General features: G+C 38.4%; 2 protein-coding genes across 2 annotated transcripts; both read right to left on the bottom strand.

Annotated features, from left to right (window-relative positions):
* Positions 1 to 2,824, bottom strand: PCDHB5 (protocadherin beta 5). The gene has a single exon (XM_053567308.1). The coding sequence runs from the start codon at positions 2,673 to 2,675 to the stop codon at positions 288 to 290; it is 2,388 nt and encodes a 795-aa protein (XP_053423283.1). The 5' UTR covers positions 2,676 to 2,824; the 3' UTR covers positions 1 to 287.
* Positions 2,825 to 9,695: 6,871 nt separating this feature from the next.
* PCDHB4 (protocadherin beta 4) lies at positions 9,696 to 13,298 on the bottom strand. The gene has a single exon (XM_053567347.1). The coding sequence runs from the start codon at positions 13,113 to 13,115 to the stop codon at positions 10,740 to 10,742; it is 2,376 nt and encodes a 791-aa protein (XP_053423322.1). The 5' UTR covers positions 13,116 to 13,298; the 3' UTR covers positions 9,696 to 10,739.
* Positions 13,299 to 16,130: the final 2,832 nt, after the last annotated feature.

The raw sequence follows: 16,130 nt of genomic DNA, 5'->3' as shown, positions 1-16,130 counted from the left end.
TAAAATTAATGTTTTAGTAAGATATTTCATCATAACAAATAACAAAAAGTTAAAAAATCTCAGGAAAATCAATACCATGCATGGATTTTAAATGGCTGCATAAAAATGAATGCAATGATGTAAAACTGAAATTTCCAGAATTGAACAACATAAAATTCAATGGACAAATCCATTAAAGGATATCAAACCTAACTCTGAAGATGGACTTTTTCTCCATGACATCGTCAAATTCTATATCTGGATAACTTAGCATTAATGCTAAGAAACATTGCATCATAATCAGATCTCTAATTGAATCCAAAGCTATTTCGGAAGGTGGCAGTTTTCCCTATTTCTTCGCTAGAGCCCTGGGGCCAGAGATTAGGGATTACCGGCTTCAGGAACTTGAACTCATTTGTCCCGGAGCCTCCTGTCAGACACACCTCATACTGGTAACTCTGGGACACAGTTCCAGTACCGCTGACATCCACTAGGTGGCCTGCAAAACGGCCCTCAGGCATCGAGCAGCGACCTACCGAGGCCGCTCTGTTCCTCCTGCACAGCCTCACCGCCACGAACAGCAGCACCGAGAACAGGAAGAGCGAGGACACCGAGGCCAAGGCGATGACCAGGTAGACGGTGAGCGAGTCGGCCTGGGCCTGCTCCGCCGCCGCCTCCGGGAGCGGCAGGTAGGGCTGGGAGAAGCCGTCCACCAGCAGCACGTGCAGCGTGACGCTGGCAGACAGCGGAGGCTCGCCATTGTCCTTCACCAGCACCAGCAGCCTGTGCTTGGCCGCATCGCGCTCGCTCAGCAGCCTGGCGGTGCGCACCTCGCCATTGTGCGCCCACACGCTGAACAGCCCGGGCTCCGTGGCCTTGAGCAGCTGGTACGACAGCCAGGCGTTCTGGCCAGAGTCGCCGTCCACCGCCACCACCTTGGTCACCAGGTAGCCCGCCTCGGCCGCCCTGGGCACCAGCTCGGTGCAGGGCGCAGAGCCGTTCTGCAGCGGGTACAGCACGAAGGGCGAGTTGTCGTTGGCGTCCACCACCACCACGCGCACCAGCGCCTCGCTGCTCAGCGCGGGGGAGCCTCGGTCTGTGGCGCCCACGCGGAACTCGAACGCCTGCAGGGCCTCGAAGTCCAGCGCCCTCAGGGCAAACAGGTGTCCGTTGTCTGCATTGATGGAGACCAGGGAGGCGAGGGGCAGGTGCGGGTCCTGAGGTGGCAGCAGGGAGTAGGTGACCTGGGCGTTGGTGCCTGAGTCTCTATCTGTGGCGCTGATGGTGCCTATGTGCAGGGCGGGGCTGTTGTTTTCGCGGACAAACAGGGTGTAGGAGGTTTGGGTGAAGGCGGGGGCGTTGTCATTGACATCTGATACCATCACGGTTATGCTGTGCTCTGTTGTCAGCCGGGGTGTCCCCAAGTCAGTAACAGTGATGGTGATGTTGTACTGGGCTCTGGTCTCTCTGTCCAATGGCTTCTGTGTCACTAGAGTATAGAAGTTCTTGAATGTGGGTTTCAAGAGGAAGGGGAGATCATTGCGGATGGAGCACATCATTTTTCCATTGTCCCCAGAATCTAGATCGGAAACACTGAATACGGCAACTACAGTTTCGGGGGAGTTTTCTGGAGTAGAACTACTGAGCGTGGACATGGTGAGTTCGGGGGCGTTGTCATTCACATCCACCACCTCTACAGCTACAGTGCATTTTCCGGAAAGTCCCCCACCATCTGTGGCTACAATTTCCACGTTATAATATCGAGTTGTCTCGAAATCCAGTGCCCTTTTCAGACGAATTTCTCCTGTTATTTCGTCTATTACGAATGGTTGAGAAACTTCATCGCCTTGAAATAGAGCGTAGGCTACATTCCCGTAAGCTCCTGCATCTAGATCTCGAGCGGAGACAGCGAGAACTAAAGAGTTAAGGGGACTGTTCTCGGGGACCTGTACTTCATAGAGTGACTGTAAAAATTCAGGGGCATTGTCATTATTGTCTAAGATGGCAATGAGTACTGTGGCGGTCCCTGACCTGGGCGGAGCCCCACCGTCCAGTGCAGTGAGGGTTAAACTGAACTCAGGCTGCTCCTCTCGGTCCAGCGCTTTGTCCAACACCAGCTCTGGGTATTTGCTGCCATCTCCGCGATTATGAGTAACAACATGAAAGTGGGAGTTGGGGCTGACTGTGTAGTTCTGAACAGTGTTGCTACCTATGTCGAAGTCTTGAGCTACTTTCAAAGGAAACACAGCCCCTGGCTGGACATTCTCGGGGATTTTTAGGCGCACTTCCCTCTCTACGAACTCTGGGGAATGGTCATTTGTATCTCTGAGCTGCAAATCAACTTGAAAAAACTGCACCGGTTTTTCCAGTAATAGTTGGAAATGCAATATACAGGGTTCTGTCCTCCCACACACCACCTCCCGGTCTAGTTTTTCATATAGAAGCAAATTGCCAGTCTTTACATCGAGATGCAAGAGCTGTTTGTTTCCTTTGTAATGGATTTGCGCGCCCCTGGTTGCCAATTCCCCCACCCCGAGCCCCAAGTCTTTTGCCAGGTTGGCCACAAGGTAGCCTCTTTCTGTTTCTTCTAGTATGGAATACCTAACTGCCTCAGAGCTAGCCTCCCACAAAAGCAACAGTATAGCAAGAAAGATAACTTGCCTTTTCTGTGGCGTTTTTGTTAGCGCAGACTCCATTGTTCAGACCCAGTCCAGACGCTGCAGTTTCTTCAACTCGATATACAATCCACTCCGATGATTTGGTTAAGTAACCTTAAATGCTATCTTTGTGACTGACTTGCATTAGAACGATCCCTTCTCTGAAGATCTCTCCCCTAGAGTTCAGATTCCCAGCTTAATGGCGTCTGGGTTGTCTGCAGATTATTCACACTCTTAGCCTGCAGCGCCACCAGGCGTCCTTATTTACTATTGCATATGGTATTGTTCCTTTCCAAATTCTAACCCTGCTATGTATCCATATCTTTTCAAGTCACAGAAGCGCTCCCAATTGTTACCTCCAGCTCTTAGCTATGGAAGTTCTAAATAAACGTTTACTGGGTTAATTTTTAGTGAAAGAATACTTTTTGAGAACAAACTAAAAGGATATATTAATCTCCTTAAAAGTACTTTTTGAGTACAGGAAGAAACTTTCTTCAGTAGGTTTCTTATTAGATTACATTTCAAGAACTAAGTAATGATATAGATATCTACAAAATTTAAAATTTAACAAAAATTACTGTTAACTTGAACTATAACATCAAGAAAAGGGCACAAATCATAAGTGTACAACTCTGAATTTTCACAATAGAATACATTCCCACAAGCAGCACCTAGATCAAAAATAAAATACTACCAAAACCCAATTAGTCCTTTCCTGCCATTTTTGGTTATACTCTCCCCAAAAGATAAGCACTAGCCTGACTTCTATTGTCATAGAAGTATCCCCCTTTTTAACTCTTATAACATGTGGAATTATAAAGTATTACTCTCTTGTGTCTGGCTTCTTTTACTCAACATTATGTTTATAAGATTGACCTGTGGCATGTTAGAATTTGTTTTATTTCATTGCTTTATGTTATTCTCTTGTATGAATACCCCCCTATTTATTTATTTACCAATTGTTGAACATTAAGATTTTTCCAGTTTTGAACTATTTTGGATAGTATTGCTATAAACATCTTTGTACATGTCTTTTAGTGACCACACGCATGTATTTATGTTGAATATATTCATAACAATTGGATTTTTGTGCACTAACATATGCCCATATAGTTTGGCAGATATTATGAAATGTTTTTCAAAACTAGTACCAATAACAGCAAAGTATAAGAGTTCCAGTTGCTCCATATCATTGTCAGCATTTGATGTTGTCCTTTCAATTTTAACCACTCTGGTGAGTGCATGGTGATATCATATTGTAATTTTAATTAGTGTTTCCCTGGTGATTAATTAAATTGAGCATATTGACACACGTTTATCAGTCATTCACACTCGTGTAAAGTGTGTAGTCATGTCTTTCCTGCATTTTTTTTAAATTTGGGGCATTTGCCTGTTTGCCTATTGATCTGCAGAATTTCCTTACATATTCAGGCATAAGTTCTTTTTCAGATACATGAATTATAAATATCTTCTCCCACTCCATCCCTTATATTTTAACTCCATTATTGCATCTTTGATGAATAAAACTTCTTAACTTTTATTTTGTCTTATTTGGCAATAGTTTTCATTTGTAGCTAGCATTGTTTTGTGTTTTGTCTAAATTTGTTCATGCTCCATCGTCAGAAAAATGTCATTGTATAGTGTATTTTGAAATATTAATTACTTTACTTTTAACTTTTAGTGCTACAATCAATCTGAAATTAATTTTTGTTATAATGAGGTTAGGGACAAAATTTCTTTTCTGTAAGTATCCAAATGCTTTTATACCATCTATTGAAAAGACAATACATTCTCCATTGTTTCTAAAGTGTCATCTTTGTCATAAATCAGGTGACCATAGGTCTGTTCAAGACTTTTTGTTCTATTTTTCTCTTTGCTTATCCTGCAATAAAATCGTGTCTCAATTACTACAGAATTATAATAGGTTTTGTTATCTGAGAGGTAAGTTCTCCAGTTCTTTTTTTAAAGGACTTTATTTATGGAGAAGTTTTAGGTTCATAGGAAAAAAAGTGATCAGAAAACACAGAGATTTCCCACACACGCACCACCCTCCCCCATTATCAACATCCCCCACAAAGAGAAGTTCACTTGTTACAATTTTTAAACCTACATTCTTCATTATCATGGATTCTATAGTTTACATTAGGGTTCATTCTTGGTTCTGTACAGTCTATGGCTTTGGAAAAATTTATGACAGGTATCCACTTTTATGCTATCATGCAAAGTAGTTTTACTGCCCTGAAAATCTTCTGGGCTCCACTTATTTTTCACCTCCCTGTTTCCCCTAGAACCCCTGGCAACCAATGTTCTTTTTACTAGCTCCTCAGTTTTGCCTTTTCTAGAAGGTCATATAATCAGAATCATACAGTATATAGTCTTTTCAGATTGGCTTTTGTTAACTTAGTAATATCCATTTAAGTTTCCTCCATGTATTTTCATGGGTTGATAGCTAATTTCTTTTTGGTGCTGAATGATATTCCATTGTCCAGATGTACCACAGTTCATTTATGCATTTGCCTACTGAAGGATCTTTTGGTTGCTTCCAAGTTTTGGTAATTATCATAAATCTGCTATAAATATCCCTGTGCAGGTTTTTGTGTACACATTAAGTTTTCAATTCCTTTGGATAAGTACTAAGGAGCATGATGGTGTATCACATGGTAAGAGTATGTTTAATTGGTAAGAAACTGCCAAACTGTCTTCTAACACGTACCATTTTTCATTCTCACCAGAAAGAAGTGAGAATCCCTGTTGCTCCACGTCCTTGTCAGCATTTGATGTTGTCAGTATTCTGAAGTTTGGCCATTCTAATGAGTGTGTGGTGGTATCTTATTGTTATTTTAATTTGCATTTCCCTGATGATGTGTAATGTGGAGCATCTTTTCAGATGCTTATTTGCCATCTCTGTATCTTCTTTGATGAGGTTAAGTTCTTCGGCCCTTTTTATTTTTTTTATCTTTAGAGACAGTCTCACTATGTCACCCTAGGTAGAGTGCCGTGGCGTTGCAGCTCACAGGAACCTCCAACTCCTGGGCTTAAACAATTCCCTTGCCTCAGCCTCCCAAGTAGCTCTGACTACAGGCACCCTCCACAACACCAGGCTATTTTTTGTTGCAGTTGTCATTGTTTAGCAGGCCCAGGCCAGGTTCTAACCCACCAGCCTCGATGTATGTGGCTGGTGCTGTAACCACTGTGCTACGGGTGCTGAGACACTTTGATCCATTTTTAAATCAGTTTTTTTGTATTTATACCGTTCTTCGTATATTTTGGATAACACTACTTCATCAGACATCTCTTTTGCAAATACCCTTCCCTAGTTTATGGTTTGTCTTTTCATTCTCTGAGCAGTATCTTTCACAGAGCAGAAAGTTTTAATTTTAATGAAGTTTAGCTTATCAATTCTTTATTCCATGGATCATGCCTTTGTGTGGTATCTCTAGTTTTATTATTTTTCTTCAAGATTGTTTTGTTTATTATTTCCTTCTGTATTTTCAAATAAATTTAATATTCAGTTTGTCAATTTCATATATAAATATACTGAAATTCTATTTACAATTTATTGCATTTATAAATTGATTGAGGGAAAACTAATATATTTCCAACATTGAGTGTTACATTTTAATTTTTTAGATCTTTTAAAAATTCCCTCAAAGTTTTATAATACTCAGCGTGTAAGTCTTATGACTATTCTATGAGATTTGTTCCCTGATATTTTTGTATATGATATGTATTGTTTCTCATTTTTTGTTGCCAAATAGAATTACAACTCATATTTATATGTTAACCTTTTATCCAGCTGCACTACTAACTTCATTTATTAATTCTAATATGTATAGATTATAGATTCTTCATGACTTTCAATGTATACAATCATGTCTTTTTTAAAACAAATTTTAAATTTTGTACTATCATCTTGTGCCTTTTATTTCTTCTTTGCCTCATTCCACTGGCTAGAACCTATAATAAAAATATTAAATTGAAATAGCAATATTCTCTGTGTATGTGTGTATGTGTGTGGGTGTGGTATTGTCTACTTATTCTATCAGAAATTGAGAGTTGTATTAGGTCTCCCAGTATTATTTGGGTTTGTCTATCTCCTGCAGTTATCTTATGAGGATACGTTTACTCTTAAAACTAATGTATTTCTGGGCAGTACCTGTGGCCCAAAGGAGTAGGGTGCCAGTCCCATATGCTGGAGGTGGCAGATTCAAACCCAGCCCCAGCCAAAAACTGCAAAAAAAAAAAAATAATAATAAATAAATAAATAAACTAATGTATTTCTGACACATGTACCTCTTCATTATAAGGAAACATCTCTCTCTCTCTCATAATATATCTTCCCTTCCCGTCTCTTTGTCTTAATGTGAATATAGCCACTCTAGGTTTATTTTGGCTAGTGTTTGTATTACTATTTACGTTACTCCATTTTTTTAACTTTCAATCTTTCTGTGCATGTACACACATGTATTTGATAGCACAGAGTTGAGTTTTTTTTTTAATCTAGTCTGAAAATCCTTTTTGGGTGTTAAATATGATTATGTAATCCAATTATAATTAGTGTGCTATCGCTGGTATCTTTCCACTTATACTTAAATTAATTGTTTTTCTATTTGTCCCTAAAGTTTAATTCTTCTTTCAGATTATCCAAATATTTGTTTTTGCTTTCTCAGTTAGCTTTTTAGTTATTGTGATGGTTATCAAAGAAATGATATAACTCATCTTTGATCTACAAGAATCTAATACAAATTAATTTTACTACTTCCCTGATAATTCTTAGAACCTTAGAACTCTTTAACTCTATTTATACCTCTGCCTTTTACAATATTATTGTTACAAATTTAAATTTTACATATAATCTAGAAACTATAATTATTTTCTTGTATAATCAATATTCTATCAACATTCATGTATATTTACCCTTTGTGTTGCTGTTCATTTCTTACTGAAATTCTGTGATTTCTTTTGGACTGTTTTCCTTTTGTCTAATGAATTTCATTAAAAGTATTTCATTTAGTGCACATGAGACTGTGGTTAATTCTCTCAGCTTCTATCTGAAAACTTCATTCATTATTGAAGTATGTGTCTGCTGGTAACAGAACACTAGTCTAGCAGAAATTTCTTTTCAGGACTTTAAAGACATCATTTCTTTGTCTTTTAGTTTCATAATTTGTGTTAAAAGAAAAGTCAACTCTCCATTTTACAATGTTCCTTTAAAAGTACAGTACCATTTTGTAACAAGGTTGCTTTAAAGATTTTCTCTTTGAGTTTGGTCTTGAGCAACTTTCCTATGATTCATCTAGGTGTGCTTTGTTTTTTATTTATCCAGATTGGGTTTCAAAAGATAAAGGATTTTTACCCATTTTTGTTTTTTATTTATCCAGATTGGGTTTCAAAAGATTAAGGATTTTTACCCATTTTGGAAAATTTGTGGCTATTATCTCTTCAAATGTTGCTTATTCCCCATTTTAATTCTCTCTTTTCCTTCCAAGATTATAATAATATGGATGGCAGAATTTTTTTTATTATGTTCCACATATCACTAATGTTATTTTCTGTATTCTTCATTATTATTTTACTCTGTACTTCTATTTTGATATTTATACTGCCTTGTCTTGCATCCATTAATCTTGTGTTCCTTTATGTCTATGAAATTAAATCATTTAAATAGTTTCAATTTTAGATATCTTTTTTGAGTTCTAGAATTACTTTCCACTTTTGAATTTAAGTTCTCTATTGAAATAATCTTTTCATCTATTTTCTCCATTGTCCTTTATTTTTACACATTAGTCATATTTATTTTACCATCATTGTCAGTTAATTCTAATATCTGGATTATCTGTGGGTCATTTATATTGCCTGTTTTTTCTCTTGGTTTTCTTTATGTCTTCCAGTTTTTGGTATGTGTGTATGTCAAATAATTTTTTATTGAATGCTGAATGTGCAAAAATCTGTATAGTTGTTTTCAGCTGCTAGATAATCCATCTAACTGGAAACAGAATTTCACCAAATATATGCATCAGTTTTAACCTTAAAAATATTTGAAATATATTTTGTAGATTTTGATAGTAAAGAAAGAGGGCATTTTAAAGAAGTGTGGGCTACGTTGCCTTCAGTAAAATTTCTTCTCCTGAAACAGGAGGCATTAATTCTTACCATATGCTGTACCTAAAAACATAGTGAAGGAACTATAAATGCTGCACATATAATAGATGCATTTGAGAAAAACCTGTCAAAATGGGTGTTATTATCAAGGTATTTGGCCTCTATTCTCTATTTTTTCCCAGAACAACAGAACTGGTCTATTTTCATAAGGTGTAGGTGTTGTAAAAGTTATTTATATCATGTTTACTACTAAATTCTAATAATTGAATTTAGAAATGTTAATCTCTTCTACACCAAAGTCTGGTTATAGCCCCTAGCTGGTAAGGAATGATCCATGGTTTGTGAATACTTTCAAGGATGATGGGGGTTCTGGGTGTTTACTTGGCCTGTTTCATTTGGGTGATTATTCAATTTTGGCTTTCCTTGCATAAACAAAAAAAGAGAATTTGGATTTTTATGATGTTCAAATATATTGGCAAAACTTTTAACCAGATTTTTTATTTGTTATCACATATAGAAGGCATTTGGTTTAAATAGTTAATAATAAATGGAGAAATTATTAAAGTTGTCTACAATACTTATGTCTTACATATTTGTTTGTGTTTAATTTCATTTTTACTTTTATCTCACTTCGATTTTTAAATTGAAGGAAGGATAAAAAGTATGTGTCAAGAGTAACTTAAACAATCAGTAACTTTCCTTTTGTATTTCATCATATCCTTAGAAAAAAAGGTAAGGCAGGGAAAAATGAAAGTTTGAACTCCACTAGAATGAGAATTGAAATTTAAAAATTCATATTGGATTATAAAGCAAGCTTTTCAGTTGCTCAAATTCTGCCAAAATGTAATTAGAATTGTCTTATAGTTATATCCACCTAACTTTAACTAGCTTCCTTGGCTTATTGAACACAGCATGAAAAAATTATAATCTAGGTAATTTCATTACTGTTCTAGTTTATTCAGGAACAAAGTAATATTCATTTCATACAAATGCAACTTTGGTATAACTGAAAAATTAAATTAACTCAAAAAAATTGAAGGTTACATTTAAAAACAAAAGACAATAAAACCCACACAAAAACATTATTTCTTTTTGTAAAGACTTTCCATATTTGCAAAGTAAAGTGAAGTGAAAAATCTGAGATCACCTGATAATCAGACTTAAAAAGAATAGTCATGATTCATGAGAAATTTTCTGACTCTTTTGAAAGATAGGGAGAAACTGTAGGAAAATAAAAATAAACACATTAAACTAAACTTTGACTTCTGTTTATAAAGTAAAAGGAAGGACAAGGAGACCTCCAATGCTCTCAAGGGTCTTGAATTTGTCAGAGGAATTTAGGGCTTATTTTAGCTCTGAGGGTTTTTTTATGGATATAGCAAGCAGCGATTTAAGAGTTTTATTTAGTGAAAGGTATGTCAAATTATGTGAGGTTTTCTCTATAATTATGTCTCAATGAGAATTTCAAACAATTAAAATATTAGTATTTATGAAACAGAACATGCTAGGTAAGTATCGATCTAATAAAATAATCTCCAGCATATATGGTTTTCACAACAGAAAATGGGTCACAACTTTAGTGTATCAGTATATTAATGAAGAGTATGTTTATATGCAATTTGGGAAAAACAAGTATTCTAAGAAGAATAAAGTATATGGTAAAGACAGGTTCAAGATTTCATAAATGCTTTAAACATTTCAGTAAGAAGACATTAAAACGTTCATTAAAATAAAAAAAATTTATACTAATTCAGTAATTTGTAGTTATGGAAAGATTAATCACCAAGAGGAGGTCAAATATTAAAGTACATATTCGATCAATATTCAGAATAATTTAAAATGCTAAGCAATAAAAAGGGAACATTTAATACTATCTGGAGCATGCATATCTTTCGAATAGTTGTATGAATATTTACATGATAATACAATTCTTAAAGAAAAGGCATTGCCATGAGAAATTTGACAAAAATAGTAAGACGTAAACTGAATTACATACAACACTTAACTGAATACAAAGCTATTCCTGCGCTTAACTTCTTTCCCAGTGTCCTGAACCAAGAGGTTAGGGAATATTGGCTTCAGGAATTTGAACTCACCAGTCCCAGAGTCTCCAGTCAGACACACCTCATACTGGTAGCTCTGGGACAGTGTCCCAGTACCGCTGACGTCCACCAGGTGGTCCGGAAAGTGGCCCTCAGGCACCGAGCAGCGACCCGCAGACGCAGCCCTGTCCGTCCTGCACAGCCTCACCGCCACGAACAGCAGCACCGAGAACAGGAAGAGCGAGGACACCGAGGCCAAGGCGATGACCAGGTAGACGGTGAGCGAGTCGGCCTGGGCCTGCTCCGCCGCCGCCTCCGGGAGCGGCAGGTAGGGCTGGGAGAAGCCGTCCACCAGCAGCACGTGCAGCGTGACGCTGGCAGACAGCGGAGGCTCGCCATTGTCCTTCACCAGCACCAGCAGCCTGTGCTTGGCCGCGTCGCGCTCGCTCAGCAGCCTGGCGGTGCGCACCTCGCCATTGTGCGCCCACACGCTGAACAGCCCAGGCTCGGTGGCCTTGAGCAGCTGGTACGACAGCCAAGCGTTCTGGCCAGAGTCGCCATCCACCGCTACCACCTTGGTCACCAAGTAGCCGGCCTCGGCCGCCCTGGGCACCAGCTCGGTGCAGGGCGCAGAGCCGTTCTGCAGCGGGTACAGCACGAAGGGCGAGTTGTCGTTGGCGTCCACCACCACCACGCGCACCAGCGCCTCGCTGCTCAGCGCGGGGGAGCCTCGGTCTGTGGCGCCCACGCGGAACTCGAACGCCTGCAGGGCCTCGAAGTCCAGCGCCCTCAGGGCGAACAGGTGTCCGTTGTCTGAGTTGATGGAGACCAGGGAGGCGAGGGGCAGGTGCGGGTCCTGAGGTGGCAGCAGGGAGTAGGTGACCTGGGCGTTGGTGCCTGAGTCCCTGTCTGTGGCGCTGATGGTGCCTATGTGCAGGGCGGGGCTGTTGTTTTCGCCGACGAACAGGGTATAGGTGGTTTGGGTGAAGGCGGGGGCGTTGTCATTGACATCTGATACCATCACGGTTATGCTGTGCTCTGTTGTCAGCCTGGGTGTTCCCAAGTCGCTGACGGTGATGGTAATATTGTACTCAGCTCTTTTCTCTCTATCCAGAGGTCTTTCTGTTACCAGTGTATAGAAATTCTTGAAAATTGGCTTTAGAAGGAATGGCAAATTATCTGGAATAGAGCAAATCATCTTCCCATTGTCTCCGGAATCTCTATCTCGAATTCGGAAGATAGAGACTACTGTCTCGGGAGCATTTTCTGGGATGGAGCTAGTGAGTGAAGATATGCTAAGTTCGGGGGCGTTATCATTCACATCCACCACCTCTATGACTACTGTGCCTTTCCCAGAAAGACCTCCTCCATCTGTGGCCTCAATTTCCACATGGTAAGATTTAATTTTTTCAAAATCCAGTTTCTTTTTCAGTAGGATTTCTCCTGTAACTTCATTTATTGAGAAAGTTTGTTTAATTTCATCTGATGCTTGGAACAAGCCATAGGAAACACTCCCAAAGTTCCCAGCATCTACGTCCCTAGCTGTGACACTAAGAACTGCGGAGTTTAGGGGGCTGTTTTCCAGGACATGCACCTCATATGGGGTGTCCACAAACTCAGGAGCATTGTCATTGACATCCATGATCAGGACTTGAACCATGACGGTGCCAGACCTTGGTGGTGACCCACCATCCAGTGCCATAAGGGTTAAGCTGAACTCAGCCTGCTCCTCTCGGTCCAATGCTTTGTCCTGCACCAAATCTGGGTATTTCTTGCCCTCGCTATTGTCTCGAGTGACAATGTGAAAATGAGAATTGGGGCTGATTGTGTACTTTTGAAGACCATTATTACCCACATCTAAATCTTGAGCTAATATCAACGGAAATAGAGTCCCTGGCTGGCTGTTTTCCGGTACTTTCAAGAGCACTTCCTTGTCAGAGAATACTGGAGAGTGGTCATTTATGTCCTGGATTACTAATTCTCCTTGAAAAAACTGTACTGGCATTTCCAGGAGCACTTGGAAATGCAGTACGCACGGTTCAGTAGGACCACATAGCTCTTCCCGGTCTAGTTTCTCCTTCAGAAACAAATCTCCTGTCTGACGATCCAGCTGCAAAGGCTGCTTGTCATCGTCACACACCACCCGGGCCGACCGGGCGGCCAGTTCCCCAGTTTGCAGGCCTAGATCCTTGATCAGTTGGGCTACAAAGGTGCCACTCTCTGTTTCCTCTGGCACAGAATAACGAATGGACTCAGGGAGAACCTGAGAAAATAACACCATTAAAATAAAGGTCAACACTTGCCTGTTTGGATGAATTCTCTCTAGCTTCTCCATGTTGGAGTCAAGGTGTTTACATCCGATGTCTTCAGCAATCACAAAAAGACTTGAGACATTCAATTCCAAATTCTTGCTTGGAAGAATAGCCACAAAGTTGCTTTTAATCTTAAATTCGTTACTACATCGCTGCTCAAACTCGTTGGTAACCCTGTACTGCTTGCAAAGCTTCTTGCCTGAGTTTTTGATCGCGTTTCTCAACACAAAAAAATACACGAGCTTTGTAAGAGTTCTTTATTCACAATCTTAGCCTGCAGCGCCACCCTGTGTCTAGATTGAGAAATTAATGTTTTCGAGTCCATGCACATTTTGGAAGTTTCCAAATGAAAGCCATTTTTAGATGAATGGAATTTTTACAAACGTTATTTTTATATGAAATTGCATGACTTATAAAGTTATTCCATTAAAGTTTATAAACTAGAATAATCCTGAGCACAAATTAAGAAGATATCTCATTTTTCCCACACTCTTATTATTACTGGAACTTCAAAGAACTCCATTTCTCCTTTGAATGATCTAACTGGGGACAGGTAAGTTCTTATAAAATTTCAATTCAAGTCACAATACTACATAGTTACATCTTTTTATTTCCTACAATGTGAGAACTTTTACTATGATGCAAAAGATTCAGATGTTCTGTACCACATTATAAAGGAAGTGTTGAAATAACAGGTTGGTTCTATTTTCCTACCCTGGCATGCAAAATAGTAATATAGGTTAATAAAGAGGAGCCTTGTTTTGTACTGTCATTTACAGTGTGAACTCACATTAAATGTAGAAATAAGATAAATAGTATCAGAATCACAGATTTGTAGAACTGAAGAAGTGAAAAAGGGGTTTACAGAAAAGGAAACTGAAGCTCAGGGGATGATAGGACTTAATTATTCTAATTGTCTATTATCAGGATCATATCAAGACAAAATCAAGAGAATTTTAGAATCTTAGAATTTTGTTAAAAAACGTTAAAGTGTGCTTACTTACTAGATAAATGTAATCTATATTTTATAAGGAGTTTCCTTGTTACCACACTCACCCTTTGTATCCTAGATATCATATTCTTTGACCATCTGATCTGGGGGAAGACAAAAAGCACTGATTTAACACATTTTAATCTGTGAGCAAAAGGTGCCTTAGATCCTAGGCCTTGTCTACTCCTAGATGATGAAAAGGAGAGAGGTATATAAAACGGTTTCCAGCACAAAGTGTATAACTGTTGTGATTATCCTGATACAGTAAGAAAGAATTGGCACCACCGGGACACAGTTAACCAGATCATGGACTACAATTAATATATCGAATGGAATACCACTTATTCTGTCACATATAAAATTTCCTTCCCTCAAATATCTTGTTATTTTATTTTATTATCTAATTAATTCAATTATTATAATTTATAATTCACATTAGATGAATTATTTTTAAAGAAAAACAATAATACATGCATCAGATGCTGACCGTGATAGAAAGTACTAGTAAAAATTAGTTCTGAAAGACGCATAAATTATAGCAGTTATTCAATAGATACCAGTTGAATCAATAAATTAATTTCCAGCTGCAAAGGCTGCTTGTCATCGTCAACACCACCCGGGCCGACCGGGCGGCCATTTTTTAAAAAAAATGATGTTTTTATCTATATAGGCAGATTATTGTCAGATCACCATTCACTTATGAACATGTTTGAAATTAAATACAGAATTCTGAGAAATTAGAATAAAATACATGCTAAACACTGTTTAATTAAACTTAATTTGATTCTATTTCTATTAATTTCTGTAAGTGATATATCAGGACAGCAACAATATTAATATCTTACGATTTTCTTTCGCATTTAAAGTAAATTGGAGGAGATAGAATATACATAAACATTAAATGAAAAGAAAAATTTTTTTAAATGTACATTTCAAAGAATAAAAAGTTTAGACATAAATTGAAAATAAATTTCCTGGGCAAAATAAAGAGAAAATTCTTCCTAATATAGTAGTCACATTCTAGTTAGATTCAAGTTAAGGAGTTCAGAACTTATTTATTCTTACATGTTAACATAGAAAAAGTATTGAGAATCAGCTTTTCAGTTCCTTTTGCAATCCAAAAGCAAATGGAATCTAAATTTAACATAACACTAGATGCCAGATATTATTCTGAGCATTTCAAATGTGTTAACTCATTTTATCCCACACACAACCCTCCAGGTTAGTGACATAAAGAATGATCACCTAAAAACCATTTATTCCTAGTCACCAGAGGTGTATTATTTATTTATTTATTTATTTTATTATTTTATTTTATTTTTGCAGTTTTTGCCTGGGGCCGGGTTTGAACCCACCACCTCTGGTATATGGAGCCGGCAGCCTACTCCTTTGAGCCACAGGTGCCGCCCTGTATTATTTATTTTGAAGGATTCATGTGACTATTCACAATAATTGGTTGCGAGACCTGAAGCATAATATAATATTTATTCTTTTCATTATCTACATGAATAAATTGAGGCACAGAAAGTTTAAATAACCTGTCCAAAGTCACACACCAGGTGAAAAGGCAGAGCCAGGATTTATACTGTTACAGTGTGACCCCAGAGGTCATTCTCTTATATGTTTAAGTAGAACTGGAGAGCTGCACAACAGATAATGTGAAACCAAGCTTCAGCCTTGCCTTAGGTACTTTGATATAATAGCTTAAATATGCAGTATTTGCTTGTTTTTTTATTTGAAGCACCAGGCTAGGGTGCAGTGAGCTATGATGATGACCCCTGCAACCTCAAACTCCTTAAGCAATCTTCACGCCTCAGCCTCCCAAGTAGCTGGTACTATAGGCTAGTGGCACCAAGCTCAGCCGAAGTTTTCAGTTATTGTATTGAATTTTAATACCAGCCAACCTCCCAAACTTAAACCTATAAGATTGTTTTATCCATCTCTCCCTTTAGAGATGGTTACCAGCAAAGAGAGATATTCATACAACTTAGAAACTGGAAAGAAAACTAATACTCGATGTTTTTGTAGAGATCATAAATTAAGCAAA

The sequence above is a fragment of the Nycticebus coucang genome, chromosome 17 (genome assembly GCF_027406575.1).
Source record: "Nycticebus coucang isolate mNycCou1 chromosome 17, mNycCou1.pri, whole genome shotgun sequence".
NCBI classification, from domain to species: Eukaryota; Metazoa; Chordata; class Mammalia; order Primates; family Lorisidae; genus Nycticebus; species Nycticebus coucang.
Note: the sequence above shows the minus strand (reverse complement) of the source record. Positions and strands in the feature narration are given on the sequence as shown.

What these genes read in the sequence shown, in the direction of transcription:
- PCDHB5 (XM_053567308.1), bottom strand. Translation starts at nt 2,675, where the DNA reads ATGGAGTCTGCGCTAACAAAAACGCCACAGAAAAGGCAAGTTATCTTT.
- PCDHB4 (XM_053567347.1), bottom strand. Translation starts at nt 13,115, where the DNA reads ATGGAGAAGCTAGAGAGAATTCATCCAAACAGGCAAGTGTTGACCTTT.